Source organism: Bubalus bubalis, chromosome 1 (assembly GCF_019923935.1).
Source record: "Bubalus bubalis isolate 160015118507 breed Murrah chromosome 1, NDDB_SH_1, whole genome shotgun sequence".
Taxonomy (NCBI): domain Eukaryota; kingdom Metazoa; phylum Chordata; class Mammalia; order Artiodactyla; family Bovidae; genus Bubalus; species Bubalus bubalis.
In genome coordinates, this window is record NC_059157.1 from 116,742,205 (window position 1) to 116,764,638 (window position 22,434).

The 22,434-nt window shown below is 40.6% G+C and overlaps 1 protein-coding gene across 4 annotated transcripts in view; it reads left to right on the forward strand.

Annotated features, from left to right (window-relative positions):
- The first annotated feature begins 2,954 nt into the window (after nt 1–2,954).
- Nucleotides 2,955–22,434, forward strand: part of SENP5 (SUMO specific peptidase 5) — a 49,118-nt gene continuing 29,638 nt past the window's right edge. For 2 of the 4 annotated variants that reach the window (XM_044943046.2, XM_044943051.2), the window contains exons 1-3: nt 2,955–3,163; nt 12,151–12,257; nt 19,478–21,018. In XM_044943046.2, coding sequence (XP_044798981.1) covers nt 12,244–12,257; nt 19,478–21,018 — 1,555 coding nt within the window. In that variant the 5' untranslated portion in view covers nt 2,955–3,163; nt 12,151–12,243. Of the gene's footprint in view, nt 3,164–3,580; nt 3,600–12,150; nt 12,258–19,477; nt 21,019–22,434 lie in introns of those variants that run through there. The other 2 variants (XM_006054230.4, XM_044943050.2) reach the window with 2 other exon arrangements.

Sequence of the window (22,434 nt, forward strand, 5' to 3'; positions counted from 1 at the left end):
GTGGGTTGTCAGGCCCTCCTCCAGGGGATCAATCTTCCAGACTCAAGGATCAAACCCGAATCTCATTATGTTTCCTGCATTGGAAGGCTGGTTCTTTACCACTAGCGCCACCTGGGAAGCCCCTGGATAGCTGATTTTGAAGGAACGTAATTGTTTACATTGTAGGTGGATTCTTTACCTGGTTGTCATTGCCTACTCCAGGGGATTCTCCCAACCCAGGGATTGAACCAGTGTCTCTTGCATTGGCAGACAATTTCTTTTATCACTGCACCTTGTAAGCCCATTGTTTACATAGCTTATGAAAACTTAAATGCAATTTAAATATAGATGCATTGTTACGTATTTAGTTATACATCAGTCAGAAAAGACCACAAGTAGCTGCTATGAATTCTTTATGGAGTGACTGGTTTAGCTTAGCTGAGGCAAGGCAGCCATCCAGAGCAGGAGCAGAAATGACCCACTTGCCCAAAATAAATGGCTTCCATGGTTTTGCTTTGCCCTTGAGTTTGCTCTAAAGGGCATTGCTGCCACTGTTGGTCTTGAAGATAGATGATGCTGAGCATCAAAAAACTGATTTCTTGCCGCTGCCGTGTGATACTCAGGGTTGGGAAGGTCTGCTGGAGGAGGAAATGGCAACCCATTCTAGTATTCTTGCCTGAAGAAGCCCATAGAAGAGCTTGGTGGACTATAGTCCACCAAGGGTCAGAAAGAGTTAGACATGACAGAGTGACTGAGCACTCAGGTTTACACTATTCTGTAAGAATTATATATAACAATCTGACTGTTCAGAAGCACGGCCTCTTTTGGTTCTTGAGTCAAACTCAGTATCTGCAAAGTCACATTCTTATGGGGAGAGAATGCCATTGCATCACTTCACATTTTTTAATGTTAAGTTTTAAGCCAGCTTTTCTACTCTCCTTCACCCTCATCAAGAGGCTCTTAGTTCCTCTTCGCTTTCTGCCATTAGAGTGGTGTCATCAGCATATCTGAAGTTGTTGATATTTCTCCCTGCAATCTTGATTCCAGCTTGTAGCTCATCCAGCCCAGCATTTCACATGATGTACTCTGCATACAAGTAGGGTGAGAGATACACAGCGTTGTATTCCTTTCCCAATTTGAACCATTCATTCCATGTAAGGTTCTAATTGATGCTTCTTGACCTGCATACAGGTTTCTCAGGAGACAGGTAAGATGGTCTGGTATGCCCATCTCTAAGAATTTTCCAGTTTGTTGTGAACCACATAGTCAAAGACTTTTGCATAATCAATGGAACAGAAATAGGTGTTTTTCTGGAATTCCCTTGCTTTCTCTGTGATCCAGTGAATGTTGGCAATTTGATCTCTGGTTCCTCTGTGTTTTTTAAATCCAGCTTATACATCTGGAAATTCTCAATTCAAGTACTGCTGAAGTGTAGCTTGAAGGATTTTGAGCATAACCTTACTAGCATGGGAAGTGAGCACAACTCTGGTAGTTTGAACTTCTTTGGCACTGCCCTTCTTTGGAGTTGGGGAGTCCTGTGGCCACTGCTGGGTTTTCCAAATTTTCTGACATAGCTAGAGCAGCACTTTATAACACCATCATCTTTTAGGATTTTAAATAGCTCAGCTGGAATTCCATCACCTCCACTAGTTTTATTGGTGGTAATGCTTCCTAAGCCACTTGACTTCACAGTCCAGGATGTCTGGCTCTAGTGAGTGACCACACCATCATGGTTATCTGGGTCTTCAGGACTTCTTCGTACAGTTCTTTGTATTTTTGTCACCTCTCTATGCATTACATCTAGATACAGTTATGTAGACCAAGCAGTTCTTGAAGGGTGCAAAGAACATTTATTTTTGTTCCTTCTTCTCCAATCCATTTCATGGGGCTAGTTCTTCCCTTTTCCCTGGATGAAATTTAAAACAAAGTCTCAGGCAGTTTTACCAGCAAGTTCTTAGAATATTCAAGGAAAAATTATTCCAGTCCTGCACAAACTATTTCAGGATGTAGAAAACACCCCTCAAATTCTGTTTCGAGGATAGCATAAAACGTGATACGTAAACAATATGTGAAATTTACAAGGCAGTCTCATTCATGAAAAACCAAATCTAGTGATGTATGAAAAAGGTAGTAGATTCCAATCGAGTTACCTACGGTTAGGTTTACTGCACAGACTTACTAAACACCTGTAAGTCAGTCACTATTTGGTGCTGGCTGGGGCTATAGTCGGAGAAGGCAATGGCACCCCACTCCAGTACTCTTGCCTGGAAAATCCCATGGACGGAGGGGCCTGGTGGGCTGCAATCCATGGGGTCGCTAAGAGTAGGACACGACTGAGCGACTTCACTTTCACTTTTCACTTGAATGCATTGGAGAAGGAAATGGCAACCCACTCCAGTGTTCTAGCCTGGAGAATCCCAGGGACGGGGGAGCCTGGTTGGCTGCCGTCTATGGGGTCTCACAGAGTCGGACACGACTGAAGCGACTTAGCAGCAGCAGCAGCAGGGGCTATAGTGGTGAATAAGCCCAGGCTCTTCCCTCCTGGCGGAGTGTTCTCAGCCGAAGAGAGGCAAAGCAGGGATTACAGAGGCACACATAGCGATGCCAAGAGGAAAGATCACCATCGAAAAACCAGGGAAGAAAAACCTAGGCCAGGCTTCACAGTGCATCCAGAGCAGCAACGTGTCTTTCGCTTTTGGCCAAAGATAGACTAGTGAAGAGAGAGGTCGTATAGTAGCTGTGGTCTGCCTTAGCCCCTTGGCAGCTGTGGTCTGCCAAGCCCTTACAAACTTGAGAGCAGCATGTAAAGAAGCCTCAGACCGGTCTGACGTTCAGATCCTGGTTTCTACAACCCTCCTGCGCTAGGAAGGAGGTGCCGGGGCGCGACCAAATGCCTACCGGGAGGGCCGGGGAGCGTGCGCCGCCCTCCCTCGCTCCCCGCCCTCCACACACGGCTCGGGCGGGGCCGAGGCGGAAGAGGACTGAAGGAGGTGACGGTATAAGTGAGCGCCGGAGTCGCGGCAGCGGATCCGGAGGAAGCTCGGCGGCGGTGGCTGCTGTAAGCAGGCCGAATTCCTGCTGGCTGACGAGGCTTCCTCTAAAGCTGGCGAAGGCGGGGCCGCAGACCGAGCTGCCGCAGTATCTGGACCCACGACGGGGCAGGTGCCGGCAGCAAGGGACGTAGGTAAGCGGGAACCTGGGTGTCAAATCCGGCGAATGACTGGCGGACCGAGCTGGCTGGCTGGCCATTCCCGCGTCAGTGCGCGCCAGCTCAGCACCCCGGCCTGGAGGCCTGGTGCGCTGCTCTTCCCCTACCACCGAACCAGAGGCAGTGGATTTCTCCCCCGCGCTTCTGTGCCTTTCTAGGGGCGGGGAAGGAGCTCGTCCCGAGGGACCAGTGTCCTCCCCTCCTTCTTACCAGTTCGAGCTGTAAGAGGCAGAAGCGGAGAGGGCTAGCGCCCCCGGCCACTCCTCCTGAAGCCGGGGGAAGCTTTGAGAGGAATTGCTGCTAGCAGAGGTCCTCCAGCTCCTGCCGTCCTGGGTTTTGTTCGGACAACTCTGCTTCCGTCATACCTTTGGTTCCATCCTTCACATTCCTGGGACCCGGTTCTAGTGAACGGGTATGGCACAACTGAGTATTTGGATGGTCAGAAGCCTGTTTTCCCATTCTGTTTATGCTAGGTAATATCAACCTCCGTTCCACTGTATGGCCGCTCTTGATCATACAAGAGTGACCACTCTTTTGCGGAGGAGGGATGCAGCGAGAATGTCAGAGGTATGGGATTTGGACTTGGAGTCAGAAGAACTGAGTTGAAATTCTGGCCTGCCATTTGGTATTGGCGTTAAACTGGTGTAGACGTTTTTAACCCATTTAACATGTAACATTTTGACCCATGTAAAATGGAAATTTCTTTTATCTATATAAATTAGTTTAGAGAAGAAAGCAGAATGTTAATCATAAAATATTTGGGGAATCAGGTTAAAAACTTGGCTTAAGAATAGCCAGGACACGTAATGGTAGGTTCTTAGTTATGTCTTTTACCCGGAATAACTACGCTTCGTGTGGGGAAGGGTGCCAGAGGAGATACTAGGATCTTGTGTGTTAAAACCTGACTATAGTCTCTGCTTTGGGTTGGGCAGCATTAGAAAGAAATCAATTTCTCCTAGTCACCCAGACTTCTCATGCTTATTGATTACACATTATTAGTATATGAGGTAAAACCTAAATCAGTTTTGCTCCTTTCTCAGTATAGTTAGTGGGTCCTTTCTAGGAAAAAAGCTGGGAAGGGCTTCATTCACACCTTGGCCCACACTAAAAGGAATTCTTTGCACGTTTCCGAGGACTTCTCCCTCTGCCTCTGAAACATTTCATGTTAATTAAAAATGTTCAGAGAATAAATACAGGAACTTGAATCCTTTGAGTGGCTGGACATTACAGTTCCAAGTTAACATGAGGAGAGACTTTTCTCTATATTGGTAAGAGAAGAAGTTTCCTGGCTCTGAAGTTTAGTAGCGCCTAAGTTAGAGAAGTGTTTGGGGTGGAGAGAAGGGAGATGGAATTAGTGACTTGAATGAGCAGCACCTGTTCTTACAATTGCTTTGTCTCACAAATTAAGGATACTTGCCTTTCCTCATTGGAGCATGTTATGCTCAGTGGAGCATGATGAAGTGTAATCTTCCCTTCCTTTGAACACAGGATTGTCAGTTTGGGATTTTAAGTAATGGATACGGAAGGAACCTTGAGGGTCATCTAATCCAGTGGTCCAAAATCTGCAGGACATCAATATCAGTTGGGGAATTAAAACCCCTGATGCCCAGTCACTACCTTAATAGATCTGAAATGGGACCCCGGTATTTGTGATTTTTCAAAAGCCTTTCAGGTGATAGTCATAGTTTGAAAATACAGATGTAGATCATAGTTTATAAACAGGCTTAGAGAGGTGAAGTGCCGTGCTCAATTAGTTTGTTGCCTATGCCTCTTTAATTTTTTAATGTTTCTCTTCTATTCCTTAACAGATAACCTTATTTGAATCAATAGTACTGTTTCAGGTTTTCTAGTGCTGAGAGCACAGAAGTGGAAAAAAATGTCATTTGTTAGTAGTTTGGGGCTTCCCTGGTGGCTCAGAGGGTAGAGCGTCTGCCTGCAATGCGGGAGACCCGGGTTTGATCCCTGGGTCGGGAAGATCCCCTGGAGAAGGAAATGGCAACCCACTCCAGTATCCTTGCCTGGAGAATCCCATGGACGGAGGAGCCTGGTAGGCTACAGTCCATGGGGTTGCAAAGAGTGGGACACGACTGAGCGACTTCACTGTGTAGTCCTGTTTTCATAGTTCCCTGTGCAGTTAGACTCCTTAATGCTCTTTAATGAAAATAATAGATTTTACACTAAAACTTTTTTACTAAGTATTGCTTAGGGTTTTTGTTTTTGGTGAAAAAAGTGAAAGTGAAGTCGTTCAGTCGTGTCCGACTCTTTGTGACCATGTGGACTGTAGCCCACCAGGCTCCATCCATGGGATTCTCCAGGCAAGAATACTGGAGTGGGTTGCCATTTCCTTCTCCAGGGGATCTTCCCAACCCAGGGATCGAACCCCCGTCTCCCGCATTGTGGGCAGATGCTTTAACCTCTGAGAGTTATATAAAGGTCATGTTACTTTATAAATCAGTTTTTTAGACTTTTATGCCAGGCCTTCATAAACCGCGGAAAAATTCCAATTTAGAAAAATTTTGCTTTTGTTCTGGCTTGTCATGAACCCACTGTACTATCCACATGTGTCCTCCCACCCTCTCCTTCATCCTGGTATGCATGACCTCTTTGTATCACTAGCCAGCTTCCTATGGAATTCAATTTGAGAACTGTTAGAGAAGCCCTGTAACATCTCTAATTGCCTTATAAGCACCCGATTTAACTAGAGGTTCTCAGGATTGCCTTAAGGTGGTCCTTGAATTTTAGTCCCTTTTTCTTTTTTGATTAATTGTACTGTACCACTGATTCAAAGAATTTGATAAATGTCTAGAAAGGATCAACTGATGGGGAAGTAACAATGCTTTATATGTATTTTTCTTACTCATTATAGTGAAAATGTGACTTTTGCTGGGGGAGGGGGAGTGATATTTTCAGGATTCGTAAGATAATAGATTATTAGACATAATTATTATTATTAGATTTGAACATTCTCTTTTGGGGAGATATATTCATTATCAAATTATTCTTTGATAAAATAAGAATCACTGAAGCAATGAAAAAGCTATATTAATAGTAGATTCAGAAATGGATCCTATGTCACAAATCTAAAGGAAGATGCTGAATTATTTTCTTTCTAAAAATGACCCCATTTATAGCATGTTAACTTCCTACAACCAGATGACACGGGGCATTCTGAATTCACTGATTTAAAAAGTCATGTTAACAGGTAATTTATACATTCAGAATTTAGAGAGACGTATGCTATGTATCTAAGATGAAAAACTGAGTCGCTAAGTCTTTACATTTTAAAATTTTGTGTCTGAAATTCCTTAATTCTGAAGCCTAAAAATTGTTGAATTTCAGATTCTAATGGAGTACACTTTCCAAGTAGAGGTATTTAGAAAGGATAAATGCGAACCCAGGGTTCACAGTTTTAATATAAACTAGTGTTACAGATTTAACATAGAAGCAAAGGCAGGGATGGGACAGTGACAGCTTGAAGACCCTCTGAGAAGTGGAGTTCGGAAGTCACTTGCTGGTCCTTGAGGCAGTCTTCTCTGTCTGTAAGGACTTGAGACCAGAATTGGATATGTGACTTAATCCACTTTATATGTGGTGGCTGAATTGCCTATCACCAGGAGGTGCCAGAAATGTACAAATCTTCAGTTTTCAGTCTTAATCTTTTTATGATTCATTCATGTCCTGTGATGCCAGTGGGAAGTATTTTTTTATTTTTGTTTTGTTTTTAATCTTATTTCCTACTATAAGCCATTCATTCTGGGACTTCCCTGGTGGTCCGGTGGATAATGCTCCACCTTCCAATACAGGGAACACGATCCCTGGTTGAGGAGCTAAGATCCCACTTGTCTCCGGGCCAAAAAACCAAAGTGTAATACCGAAGCAATATTGCAACAAATTCAAGAAAGACTTTAAAAAGAATGGTCCACATCAAAAAATCTTAAGGAAAAAAAAACCCACAACACCATTCATTCTCATTTTTGAAGAGCAGGTAACCTCCCCCGTGTTCATTTACTACACAACTGTTCTCATTATTGTCTTGTTTTGTCGCTCAGTCATGTCCAACTCTTTGTGACCCCATGGACTGTAGCCAGGAGCCAGCCACCAGGCTCCTCTGTCCATGAGATTTCCAGGCAGTGCTGGGGTGGGTTGCCATTTCCTTCTCCAGGGGATCTTCCCAACCCAGGGATCACACCCGTGCCTCCTGCATTGGCAGGCGGACTCTTTACCACTGAGCCACTTGGAAAGCACCGAACTACAGGAGAAAGAACTTTTCCCTAGTGATGGTTGAGTTAACCTATACAGTGATTCCACTGCAAACACAAATAAATATTGGACCTCTTAAGGATTGTTCAGACTTAAGGCTGTCCTAGGGTCAGTGAGTATCTAATAAGAGTTGAAAGCTCACTTGTTTCCCTTGTGTGTTTGTGTTTTATCTCTTTTTAATATATACTGTCCATATTTGCTGTGCTGTTTATTTTATTATTTTTTTGGCCTTGTCTTATGGCTTGTGGGATCTTAGTTCCCGGACCAGGGATTAAACCCCAGCCCTCACCAATGAAAACTCAGAGTACTAACCACTTGACCATCAGGGAATTCTCCTGGTTTATCTTAGAAGAAATGTTGGTATTTGGTGAACACACAACAGCATGGCCGAGAATATAGGAGCAAAAATGTTAAGGGACCCTCTGTGGAGGTTGCTTTTAATTTTAATTACATGTACTCTGAGTTCATGCTTGGGATTTATTAATTTTAGGGTACACTGGTTGGACTCTTACTGGATAGCCTTCAACAGTGTTATCCTTGTCTTTTTTCCCTTAGGCTCCTTAGATTTCCCAAAGAAGAATCTTCAAATCTCTGGCTTGGAGCTTATAAACTGGGCTGTCAGCAGTCTTGTAGCTAACCTGGGGAACATCGTAGAGGTTTTAGCATTTGGTGTGTAAACATTCACTTACGCTCATTGAACTCAACTATTTTCAGTATGATACCCTCATTCTCAACTGGACCAGATGCTGTCCAGTCCAGGAACCCTTTGTTTTCCCTTCAGAGCTGCCTTATCCAGTGTGGTAGCCACTAGCCACATGTAGCAATTAAAATTTAAATAATTAAAATTAAGTAACCTTAAATATTTAGTTCCTCAGTTACAGTAGACACGTTTCAGGTGGTCAATAACCACGTTTCCAGAGACTTCCATATGGGACAGGGCCAATACAGCATATTTCTATCATTGCAGAACTTCTGTTGGTCAGCGCTGTTACAGTCTAGAAGGCAAGGTTGCGGGGAGGGGCAGTTGGCTGGGTTTTGTGGAGAGTAGGAGGGTATTTAAACAATTGATCCATACCCTTGTTTTTAGCATGGTGTTCACATCCCTTTTATAGAACCTGCTGCTGCTGATTCCTGACCTGTTTTGAGGCACTGTTATGTAAATTGAATTGCTTTTTTCATTGCAAGCTTGACATTTAACTTTCTTAGGTCTTTAAGTCAATCTGCATTCCAACTTCCTCTCTTCCCTGTGCTTTAAAAAAAAAAAAAAACCTTAAAATCTGTGCATTTCACTGTGTGTCAATTTTAGTTTTAAAAGATAAGTTAAAAAATTCTTTATTCTCATCTTAATGGGGTTTTAGGAGGGAATAAAAGTAAAATACATCTTTAGTCTGCCATCTGTATCCGTAAGTAAGGTACTCCATCAGTATTTAAACACATACAACTGTCTCCATTTTTAAAAAATCTGCCCTCATATTTGCTTATGGTTCTTGAGCAGTTTTATGTATTGTTTTCTTTACTCCATCTTGACTTTTGTCCTCTCCATTCTACTAAAATTCCTCTTGTGAATGTCATGAGAATCAGCTGGACACTTTTTAATCCTTATCTTGCTTGACCTCTCAATAGCCTTTGACTGACCATTTCCCTCTTTCTAGAAACTTTCCCTAGCTTTCTGGGCACCACACTTAAACCTGATTTTCCACTTTATTTCCCTAATCATTCTTTCTTACTTTCCTTTGCAAAGTAGCTTCTTCCTTTTCCTCAACTCTTACATCCTACAGTTCCTCAGGACACTACCCTACTGTGCATTCTCTTCTGTGTTTTACAAATTTTCCTTGATGAGTTTAGCATTTTCTGTAGCTTTGGTTACTATCAGTTGATGACTTAAAGTGGAATTTCTGTGTTGTTCTCTTTTTAGAGTTCCTGACTTATGTATCCACCATTATACATCCACTTAGATTTCTTACATTCACCTCAAATCTAACATGTCTAAAACTGAAGAGATAGCCAGTATAATCTTCCTCCAGTCTTTATTTGTTCCATATAAATTATACCACAATCTCCCCAGTAACTCATACCAAAGTTCTTACCCCTGCATACTGGCTTTCCCACAGTCTTGACATTTCTGACCTGAAAAATCTCAAGATCAATTCACTTTGCTACTTCTCCCAGTTTTCCTTTCATCCATTTACCATGCCTACATTTACCTATAACGGGCTCCTAACAGGTTTCCTTTCCTGTGGTCTTCTCCCAGGCATTCTGAACACTGCAGATAGAACGATCTTTTTAAGCATGCAAATTGGGTCTTAGACCTGTCTTTGTCTTTCAGTGGCTTCACACTACCTTTATGTTAAACAGCAGCATCATTAATTTAGTTTTTCTGTTTCTTGCCTACCTCTCCAGCCCCTTTTAAGTGCTACATGCCCTCTCCTGGACTTCTATTTATCTGTTCACTTTAACTAGTAACTCTTCATCATCCTTTGTCTGAGCTTAAAAACAATTCTTTCAGAGAGGTCTTCCTTGACCCTCTTGCCAGATATTCCCATGGCTCTGAATTTTACCTTTCTTATATGCATCACATTTGTTTATACTTGTTCAGATGACTCTCCCACTAGACTATATATTTTTTGAAAGCACAGCACTGTTCTATTTGTAGAAGCTCAAATATTTATTGAATTAAAGTTTAATAGTTACTTGTATATTTTTCTAATTTCAGCCATTATAATCAGCCATTCTGATGGTGATTGTTAAAATCACCATCAGAAGTGTTAATTTACCTTTTTTTCTTTTCTTTTTGGCCACACTGTGTGGCTTGTGGGATTTTAGTTCCCCAACCAGGGCTTGAACCCAGGCGCTCAGCAGTGACAGAATGGAGTCCTAACCACTGGACCGCCCAGGAATTGTCTAATTTAAAGGCACAGTCCAGGTAGCTTTCTCTAACTGGGGGAAGACTTTTTAAGAACTTAATTATATGCTTTTTCCTACTTCAATTGAAATTTTTTATGGACTTAAGGAGCTTTGTGTGTACTTTTATGTGATGTTCTTTATAAAATAAATATCTGAGCTTTCCTGGTGGCTCGTGGTAAAGAATTTGCCTGCCAATGCAGGAGACACAGGTTTGATCCCTGATCCAGGAAGATCCCACGTGCCCGGGAGCAGCTAAACCCTTGGGACACAACTGTTGAACCTGTGCCCTAGGGCCGGGGAGCCACAACTACTGAAGCCCATGAGCTAGTGCTCTGCAACAAGAGAAGCTACTTCAATGAGAAGCTCTCGTAGCACAGCCAAAATAGATAAAGAACATTAAAAAAAATTTTTTTAAATAAATGTCTTATTGATGACTACTCAACAAGTATATTACTTTTAAGTATTATGAAGAATAAATCCCAAATCTCCTTTTATATTGGCGGTACACAATGAAAGCATATTTGAATTTCATATTAAGTTTATTTAAAAGTGATTTTTACATTGGTAAGAAATAAAGTAAAATACAGTACTCTAAAACAGAGGTTCCCAAATTTTCTTTGTTCACACCCCCTTAATGTCTTTTTCATAATGCCTTTAGGTCTAGTAGTTTAATTTATTAAGTAATTAGGTCTAAATAGCTTATTAAAGTGTTTATTTTCTATCAAGCTAATAGTTGAAAGACAAAATAGTATTTTTATTTCATTCTTAAATATCCACAGTTACTTAATTTATGCATTTGTTGGGCACTATGAACTTCTCAAATCTTGGAATCATTAGACATTGCCACCCATATTTCCTGTTCTAAATTGATTTTTGAAAGATCAATTAGAAAGATTAGTGTTTACCTTATTACAATTATGTAGGTGGTAGTCACAACTAAAAGTATGTAGTATATACTATGATTTGCAGTGACTCTTTCCTTTCTTGTACAACTTTTTTTGATCCCTGAAATTAATAGTCTCTTCTGTTTAGTGTTCTGTGTGAAAGTAAAAGTGTTAGTCACTCAGTCGTGTCCGACTCGTTGTGACCCCATAGACTGTAGCCAGCCAGGAAGAATTCCTCTGTCCATGGAATTCTCCAGGCAAGAATACTGGAGTGGGTAGCCATCTATGTACTTATTAGTAATTTATCTTCAGACCCTTTTTCAATTGTCTGTATCTCCTGCCTTTGCATTCAGATAGTTTAGAAATTCTGTCAGTTTCACATTTTGTCAGTTTCAGGAGACATAGTTCCTGCTATCCTCAATTTTGATAATTTGGCTGGTAAAATTCTATTTTGAAAATAATTTTCCCTTGGAACTTTGAAAGCAGTAGTGTATTTTCTTCTAGTTCTCAGTCCTACTGTTAAAGAAATCCATTGCCATTCTTATTTCTGATTTTACTTGTGTATATGTATATAATGTAAATATTATATATTAATCATATAAATATATTTCTGTAATCGATATATTTTATATTTAATGTTTTATCTATTTTATATAATCAATCCTTTTTTGTCATTATCCCCTCACCAAAGCTCGTAGAAGGTTGTTTTGTCTCCAGTATTCTGAAATTTGATAATTGATATGTCTTGTTTGATTGTCAGATTGATGACCCTGTTTTCATTCATTAATAGGTTCTTTCCATGTACAAAATCATGTCCTTTAATTCTGAGAATTTTTTTGAATCATGTATTTGACATATTTGAATATTTGATCTCCTGACTTGATCTTTTCATTTTTTTATTTTCTTTATTTTCAGTCTCTGTCATCTTGTGCTACTTTCCGGGTACTGCTGCTGCTGTGCAACTCCTTGTGACCCCCATGGACTGTAGCCCACCAGGCTCCTCTGTCCATGGGATTTCCCAGGCAAGAAAACTAGAGTGGGTTGCCATTTCCTCCTCCTGGGGATCTCCCCCACTCCAGGGATTGAACCCGTGTCTCCTGCATTGGCAAGCGGATTTTTTACCACTGAGCCACCCAGGAATGTCCTCAAATTTTTAAATGTTTAAGAAAAATTTAAACTTTTCATACTTTTAAGTAACTTCAGATTTCCAAAAATATTTACACTTCACCCAGCTTTCCCTCAGTTTATATTATGTTGGTCAAAACCAGGAATTAACAGACCTATATATCTTATTTTGGTTTTCCCACCAATTTCCTTTTTCTAGATTAGGACCCAATCCAGGATTACACATTACATTAGTTGTTTTGTCTTCTTAGTCTTAGCTCTTTAATCTGGGACAGTTGCTCAGTCCATTTTTTTCTTTCTTGATGGACACTTTTGAAGAATATTGGCCAGTTTTTTGTTTGTTTTTTACTTTTTGGCTGCATCACAGGACATGTGGGATCTTAGTTTCCTGACCAGGGGTAGAACCCACACCCCATACAGTGGAAGCAGTCTTACCTGCTAGACTGCCAAGGAAGTCCATGGCCAGTTTTCTTATAGAGTGTTCCTCAATGTATATTTGTCTATTATTTCCTATGATTAAATTCAGGTGGTTTTTTTGACAAGAATACCACACATATGATCTTGTGCCACATCAGGAGGCATGTCCATATGTCTCTTTACTGGGGATGAAGGAGATGTTTGCTGAATTTTTCTACTGAAAGGCACAATTTTACCTTTTGTAATTTGAAGTATCTTGTGGAAGGTACTTTGTATTTTCACCCTCTAGTTTTAGATTCTTGCCTGAGTCAGTTATTTCTGAGAGGAGTTGCAAATTGTAACTTTTCTATTCCGTTATTTCTTCTATATTTATTAATTTGAAAAATCTCTGTAAGGATTCTCTCTTATCCTCATTTATTTATAGACTCAGGATATTTGTTTCATTCTTGAGTTATCAGCCATTACTATCATTACATACACAGTTGCTCAGGTATTTTGGCCTTTATGGGTCCCTTCAAATTGACTCCTGTGTTCTTTTGACATGTCATTATTTTTTTGAGCACTTGTTTACTTTCTGACACTACAGTGATATTCCAGGCTCATCTTCTACTTCTGCCCCAGCTCTGGAATCAGCCATTTCTTTTGTTACTGGGATGTAATTGCTTCTAGTCTCTTTAAGCAGATAGAGCTAGGAAATAAATAGGAGTATGTGTATCTCTAGATCTGTACCTGTGTGTAAGTGTGTATAAAACACCATGAGTTCATGTGGATACCACAAAATGTAGCTTCTTTCACCAACATTCTGAAACCTAGCTCTCATTATCTACAACATACTTACTTACTTGCTCAATTTTTGAATACTGAGAATATAAGTTAAGAATTAACTCACTCCTCTGTGAAAAGCAAATTTGTTAATTAAAGAACAGTATTTGTATACAATCCTTTTGATTCTGGGGTGTGAAAGTGAAAAAGTGAAAGTCACTCAGTTGTGTCTGATTCTTTGCGACCCCATGGACTGTAGAATCCATGGAATTCTCCAGGCCAGAATACTGGAGTGGGTAGCCTTTCCCTTCTCCAGGGTATCTTCCCAACCTAGGGATCAAACCCAGGTCTCCCGCATTGCAGGGAGAGTCTCTACCAGCTGAGCCGCAAGGGAAGCCCAAGAATACTGGAATGGGTAGCCTATCCCTTCTCCAGCAGATCTTCCTGACCCACGAATCGAACTGGGGTCTCCTGCATTGCAGGCAGATTCTTTACCAATTGAGCTATCTGGATGCATACAGTCTGAATGTTTTCCTAAGTTACTTTGGGTAATTCTTTTCTGCTACATTCTTTCAGTGTGGTTATTTGTGATACAGTTAGACTCATTTGTTATTATTTGTGTTCCATTTTAATTATATGTATATTTTTAAATTATATGAAACATTAGCATAGTCCTGAAAGTCAGAACTTTACAAAAAAGGTGTATTTGAGAAGCACCACTCCCCTCTCATCCCTTCTATATTTTCTCTTCTTCATTCTCTTCATCCTATTCCCATCTGCCATGCCCTGTAGGTAACTATTCTCATTAGTTTTTGGTTTGTCTTCCTGTTAATTGATTTGGGGGACACAAAAGGGCAGATACACGTATACTATTTTTTCTTTTATGAAAGGTGGCTGTATATAGTATAGTAAAGAATTTAAACTTGTGCAGGATGAAAGCCTTTATCCTTGGCTTTTAAGAGGTAATCTCTAAATCCTCAGAATGCAATGTCTGATTCGCCTGGGGGCTTGGGTCACTGGTACTAACAATATGATTTAGAATGGGATTGGCCCCACGGGAAAAAACCAGCAGTGTGATTTAGGGTAATGACTTTGACATCAGTGGATCTCCAGGGGAGGTAAAGATTGAGCTCTGTCACGTGAGCAATCAGTTATGCCTATGAACCCCAATAAAAATTCTGGATGTCAAGACTTTGATGAGCCTCACTGGATTGCAGTTCTTGTCACACTTAGTCATACATTGATGCTGGGAGAGTAATGCTGTCTCTATTCTGTGGGGAGAGGACAACTGGAAGTTAGGCATTTGTTACTTCTCCTGGATTCTTCAGTATGTACTTCTTCACTTGGGTGATTTTAATCCACATTCTTCAACTGTAATAAGCCATAGCTATTAATTTAACAGTTTTCAGTGAGTTCTGTGAGTCCCCGAACTTTGAGTTGTTGCCAGAAGTGGAAGTGATCTTGGGTGGATTGTTTTCTCTAACTGCACACTTGGCTAAACTATTGCAGTGGCATATCACTGCCACTCATTTGAACTTTGCTTTTATCATTTAACCTGGAGAGTACTCCATGTTCATAGACCTTATCCTTATTCTATTACAGCTTCATTCATTGTGTGCATAGTTTATGCAACCACTGTCCTATGTATGGGCATTTAGGTTGTTTCCAATATTTTTCGATTACAAACATTGCAGTGAATGACCTTGTACTATGTGTTTTCATTAGTATCTTCAAGGTGAATTCCTAAAAGCAGAGTTGTTGGATTAAAAGGTAAGTACTTGTATGGTTTTGTTAGATATTACCAAATTCCTCTCCAAAATGACTTTATCAATTTGTATTCCCACAGGGAAGTATAAAAGTTTTTTTTTTTCCCACCAACAGTGTATGTTGTAGTAACTTTTGCCAAAATTTTTGAAGTATGATTGACATACTAGTTTCAGATGTACAACATAATGATTTAATATTTGTATGCTTTGCAAAATGAATACAATAAATCTAGCTAAATCCATCACCATACATAGCTCCCCACCTCCCCAATTTTTTCCTTGTGATGAAGGTTTTGGAAATTTACTCTTAGCAACTTTCAAATACGCAGTACAGTATTATTAACTATAGTCACCATGCTCGGAGAAGGCAATGGCACCCCACTCCAGTACTCTTGCCTGGAAAATCCCATGGACGGAGGAGCCTGGTAGGCTGCAGTCCATGAGGTCGCTAAGAGTTGGACACGACTGAGTGACTTCACTTTCACTTTTCACTTTCATGCATTGGAGAAGGAAATGGCAACCCACTCCAGTGTTCTTGCCTGGAGAATCCCAGGGACAGAGGAGCCTGGTGGGCTGCGGTCTATGGGGTCGCACAGAGTCGGACACGACTGAAGTGACTTAGCAGCAGCAGCAGTCACCATGCTATATATTACTTCATCATGAATGACTTGTTTATATATTTATTTAAGGAAGTTCATACATTTAACCCCCTTCACCCATTTTGCCTGTCTCCCAAGCCCCCTTGACAGTTTTTTAATGTGTGAAGTTGAACATGTTATGTTCAAAGGACATTTAAAAATCCTTATTTTTGAATTGTTTGCTTATGTCTTTTTTCCATTTTTCCATCAGCCTTTATTGTTCAATTTTAAATATAAGTAATATTAGCCCTATTTTAAGCTAAGCCTCAGCCTTCTGTTGTTTTTCATCATTCCTTTAAAAAATCTAGCATATTCATTTTTCCCCAGTGGCTGCGATATTTTCTTCCTTGAGGATAGTACTAGGCTTTTTTTTTTTTCCTCTCCTTTAAAAAAAAAAAATAATGTGGTAAAGTATACATAGCATAAAATTTACCATTTTAATCATTTTTAGATATACAGTTCAGTGGCATTAAATATGTTCACATTGTTGTGCAGCCATCGCCACCATCCATCCTCAGACCCATCTTCGTTTTCCTAAACAAATTCTTTCCATGAAACAATAACTTCCCTTCTCTCCCCTCCTCATTTTTAAAAAAATAACATTTGCTTATTTGGTTGCACTGGTTCTTCATTGCTGTGCGCGGGCTTTCTCTAGTTGCGGTAAGCAGGAGCTACTCTTGGTTGCGGTGTGCTGGCTGCTTTTGTTGGGGAGCATGGGCGTTAGACCCTTGGGCCTCAGTAGTTATGGCTCGTGGGCTCTAGGGCGTGGGCTCAGGTGTTGTGGCACAGGTGCTTGGTTGCTCCAGGGCATAAGGAATCTTTCTGGACCAGGATTGAACCCATATCTGCTGCATTGCCAGGCAGATTCCTATCTGCTGTACCACCAGGGAAGTAAGTCCTCCTTGGTTTTTTTAAGTTAGCTTTTCTAAATATGCTTTCAGTTTTATCTGTTTGTTTTGGTCTACTTTTTATCCCTAGAAGTCTGGTGATTCTTAGTTATGCTGTCATTGAACCACTAAGAAGTTGCCTGGAAATTCTGAGCTTGTGGTGAGACTTGTCAGCTATAGGGTGCACTGTGAGCCATGTTGGGCCATTTTGTGGGGGGATATGTGTATTTATGTATTCTCTTGCGTATTAATCAAATTCTCCAAAGAAGAATCTTCCAATCTCCTGCTTGGATGGATAAGATAGCATGTCAGGGTTTGAGGAGATGAGTGGGAAAGTATTGAGGGGCTTATGATCAATATATAATTCCTGTAATTCCATTTTCCTGCTGTTCCTGGGATCCCCTTGTCTGCAGAACTTCCTTTCTGAAGGAGAAGCTTCTAGTCTTGGGTAGGGAAGGGATTTGGGGTCTCATTGTTTCTTAAACTTGGGGGTTATTATTTGGGCCTGTGTCCTTGTGGCATACCTAATACCAGTATACCTTTGGTCTTTTCTCTTTGAATGATCTATCGCTGCCCCACCCCTCGCTTGCTCCCAGAACTGATCTCCGCTTTGAGGGTATACACCTTTCTGGGAACTCAATGGGGAAAGAGATTCAGCGGAATTCACTATGTAAAACTATCCTCATCGATAACAAAGATGTGGCACATATATTAAATGGAATATTACTTAGCCATTAAAAAGAATGAAATAAGGCCATTTGCAGCAACATGGATGGACCTAGAGAGTGTCATACTGAGTGAAGTAAGTCAGACAGAAAAGAAGAAATATCGTATGGCATCCCTTATATGTGGAATCTAAAAAGAAGTGATACAAATGAACTCACAAAACAGAAAGCTACTCATAGACTTAGAAAAGGAACTTATGGTTGCCCAGTGGGGGGTGGAGGGATAGTTGGGAACTTTGGGAAGGTTGTGTAGACACTTCTATATTGAAAATGGAAAACCAATAAAGACCTATTGTATAGCACATGGAACTCGGCTCAATGTTACGTGCCAGCCTTGATGGGAGGGACTTTGGGGAGAGAATGGATACATGTATATGTATGGCTGAGTCCCCTCACTGTTCACCTCAAACTATCACAGCTTGTTAATTGGCTGTGTGTGTGGGCATTAGTCACTCAGTCGTGTTCTCCAATACAAAGTGTTTTGGTGTTAAATAAAAAGTCACAAGCAAAAAACCAAAACAAACAACTAAGTTATCCTCTTGTTTATACCCTTGCTCTCAGTTGTATATGATGTGCCTGACTGTTCTGGTTCATTCCTCTGAGAAAGTGAAACTTTGATCATCTGCCATGGTAGGGGAAGGGATCTTGGAGTCTAACTGCTGCTTATTCAGACTTTCAGCCAGTCCTTCCTTTTTCTGCTCTCATTCCCTGACGTTCATGGGTATTTTTGTTCTGCTTCCTGAGCCTTTCTGAGGTACTGTAACTTGCTACTTGGCTTCCTGTACTTCTGGCTCAGATTTCAGCTCTTTTGGCCTGCTCTATTATCAGTCATTCATCTGCTTTTTTCTTTCAACAGTTTTATTGCTCTTGCCTCCTTTTTTGTTGTCATTGAGAGTTTTGGCCTTTTTTAAAACTCCATTTCTGTCATCTTAATGAGATTTGTAGAGAGAACTGAGGTAAACATGTATTCGGTCCTCCTTTTTTCATTTCCTCCAGAGAAAACTAATGCACAGAAAGGTAATACAGCTTTTCCTAGTAAGTTGCTATTAATAGTAGCTGAAATTAGGATGTTGGTTTTTCACTTCTTCTGTTAGATCTGCAGTGGCTGGTGCCTTTCTTTCTAGGTTAAAGGACCTTCAGTGGTGGTAGGTCTTATATTAAATCTGAGGGGAAATTATGTTTGATTTTGACCATCATTTTCATCTACCTTTTCCTATAAGTGTGTTTCTAAAGTTCATACACAGACACACATACTTGTGTTGGTTCTTTTTTCTTATGTTCACTTGACTGCGAGAACCGTGACTGGAGGAGAACACATGACAGGGCCCTGTCTTGGCATAGGCATTCAGAGGGTCTTTGGCTGACAAAGCACTGACTGCATGCATTTATTGACTGTCTGCCTGTGGATTACTGTTTACAGAGTAAAAGTCCCTGCCTTGCCTTTCCTTTGTATTTCCTCCCATATAAAATTTGTTGTATGGAGCAAGTTGTTTTGATGTAGACTCAGTTTTAAGTGGTGTCTGGTTGCATCTCCCTTCTCCATCCTTCATTTTACAAATGAGAATACAGAATTCAGGTGACTTGCTTAAAGCTAATGAGAAACAAAGCTAAAAGTTACAAATTCTCTCCTGACTCCCTGCCCTTTCTGCTTCATCAGAAACTGGCTGCATGTTGGGAAATGATTATTGAAACTTGTTTCTGTCAGAGGCAGATACGTTAAATGGGGTTATGTTGGAGCAGTCAGTCATGTCTTCCCTTATCCCTCATTTTCATTGTGGGAAAAGCCTTGATCAGGTAGGATTTTATTATATCTTATAATGAGCATCATATGCTTTTTTCAATTTTCTAAAGTTTGCTGTGAATATATCATAATGACCTTATTTTTAGGGTAGAAGTATAAATTTTCTTTCTCTTCTTTACAGCTGCATACAGATCTCATTATGCATCAGAAAAATGAAAAAACAGAGGAAAATTCTATGGAGGAAAGGAATCCACTTAGCCTTTTCTGAGAAATGGAATACTGGGTTTGGCGGCTTTAAGAAGTTCTACTTTCACCAACACTTGTGCATTCTGAAAGCCAAGCTGGGAAGGCCAGTTACTTGGAGCAGACATTTGAGGCAATTCCAGTGCAGAAAGAAGGGCCTTCAAATCCAGAAAACGTGGATCCAAGATGAACCACTTTTTGCTAAGACAAAAAGCAATGTGGCTATCCAGAATCTTTGTACTTCCGCCTCTAAAGTGAAAAGAAAGGACACCAAGCACTTCATTTCCTCCTCAAGGACCTTCCTGAAACTCCAGGCAGAGCAGCTGCCGTCATCAGCAAAGAACTCTGATCATGAATATTCTGGAGAGAAAAGTCTCTTGAAGGCAGCTGCTGACTTACCAGTGAATAGTGTTTTAGGTCAGGCCAATGGTCACAGACCTAGGACGGAGCCACAAGCTTCTGATTTTCCTATGAAGTTCAATGGGGAGAGCCAGAATCCAGGTGAGAGTGACAGAATCGTGGTCACCTTAAGCAACCATAAGAGAAAGCGCTTTTGTTATGGCTGCTACCCAGGGCTGGAGCACCACAGGAACGGGGGACCCTTGATTCCAAAAAAATTTCAACTTAACCAACATAGGAGAATAAAAGTATCTCCTCATATGATGTATGAGAAATTACCCATGATTAGATTTCGGTACAGGATTCTCAGATCCCAGCACTTCAGAACAAAAAGCAAAGTTTGCAAGCTAAAAAAAGCTCAGCAAAGCTGGGTGCAGGTCACTGGGGACCATCAAGAGACCCTTAGGGAGAACGGCGAGGGTGGCAGTTGCAGCCCATTCCCTTCCCCGGAGCCTAAAGACCCTTCTTGTCAGCATCCACCATACTTGCCAGATATGGACAGCGATGCTGTGGTGAAGGGAAAGAACTCTCATGTGCCTGAGGGCCACACTAAAGGAAGCCCTCTCTTGGACAAGGAGCTTAGTTTGGATGAAGCATTCCCTGACCAACAGAATGGCAGTGCCACGTACACCTGGGACCAGTCACCCTGTTCCTCTCCTAAGTGGGAGTATACAGAGCTGATTCATGACATCCCCTTACCAGAACATCATTCTAGTAACATGTTCATCTTGGAAACTGAGAGAGAAGTTACGGCTCTGGGTCAGGAAAATCGGACAAGTACTGTCAGTGATGACCAAGTAAAACTGTCAGTGTCTGGGGCGGATCAGTCTGTGAGGAGTGTAGATGGGCCTGTGTCCGAAGAGACTGTTCAGAATGAGAGCTCGTGCCAGATGGATGAGGATGGCTCTTTCAAGCAGAATATTCTTAGTTCCAAGTTGCTGGACCACCCTTACTGTAAAAGTCCACTGGAGGCTCCTCTGACGTGCAGTGGACTCAAACTAGAAAATCAAGTGGGAGGTGGGAAGAACAGTCAGAAAACCTCTCCAGTGGATGATGAACAGCTGTCAGTCTGCCTTTCTGGTATGCACTCTTCTTTATCTTCCCCCGTCTCCAGCCCACACCTGCTGTATGTTATCCTTTCTAGGAGAGGCCTTTCTTTTTCCCTTCCACAAGTTTCCCTTTAAGCAATTAGACATTTTCCTTTTATATTATTACATAGATATTCCATAGTTTTGATTTGATTTTTGATCGATGACACTCGTGTTGCTTCTAGTTGTTCCCTTCTATAAACAGTGGTACAATGAAATTACTTCTTTATACTTATATGATTGTTTCTGTAACTTAAATTCCTAGTAGTAGAAATAATGGTGAAAGAATACTTACACTTAAAACTTTAAGAGAATTGTTCAATTATCCATTCACAGTTAAACCAGTTTGCACTTGTGAAATTTTGTCAGTCTCATAAATCACATGAGAATTGTCTTAATTTGCCTTTTTAAGTTTAAAGTTTGAACGTATTTTTCTATAGTCACTTGCCATTTTTTGTTTGTATATAATTTTATTTTGCCTATTTTCCTATTGGATTATTTATATTTTGTTTAGTGTATGAGAAGCTCCTGTGTACCAGTGCTGGCTCCAAGAATGTAGCAACAAACAGGATACGCTGATTCTTACGCGCATAGTCTTTAGTATCATTATAATTTTAAAGTTTTTTAATTAAATGTTTGTAAAAGCCCTCAGTACCCTGACTTCGTGTATAATATTTTTGTCTAACAGAAAATTTCAACTCTTACATGGTAAAATGCATCTGTCTTTCCTTTATGGCTCAAGTTTTTACATCATGCCTTAATGTCTTCCTGTCAAAATCTACCCCATGAAGTTGTTTGGTATAAACACTTCTGGCAGACAGCATGGCAGTATCAGTCTTCGACCCATTCCCCTTTTTGCCATTTAGCTAAGATATGGAAGAGTACAAATATATTTGTAGAGGGACATTACTTACAGTATTGTCTTAGTAGTAACACTAAAGATAACTGAAACAATTGTTGCTATGGACTTATAATTTACGGCATGTCCAGGCAGTATACCATGAAGCTGTTAAAGAATAAATTCGATCTGTATCTTGATACTGACCATTGTTTATATAAAGTGAAAAAAGCAAGTAGCAGAACAGGAGGCCACTTTGTTAAAAGATACATATGCACATATGAATGCATGTATATATGTATGCATAAGCATTTGTATAGGACATGATTGATTGGTTGATTTAGTTGCCAAGTCTTGTCTGACTCTTACACCTCCATGGACCGTAGCCCGCTGGGCTCCTCTGTCCATGGAATTCTTCAGGTGAGAATACTGGAGTGGGTTGCCATTTCCTTCTCCAATAGGACATGACACATATATTAAATTGTTATAAGTGGCTTTTTTGGGGAATTAGGAGGGTTACTTCTTGGTGGTTTAAACGATTCTGAACACTTTGTTTTTTCCACCAGTTAT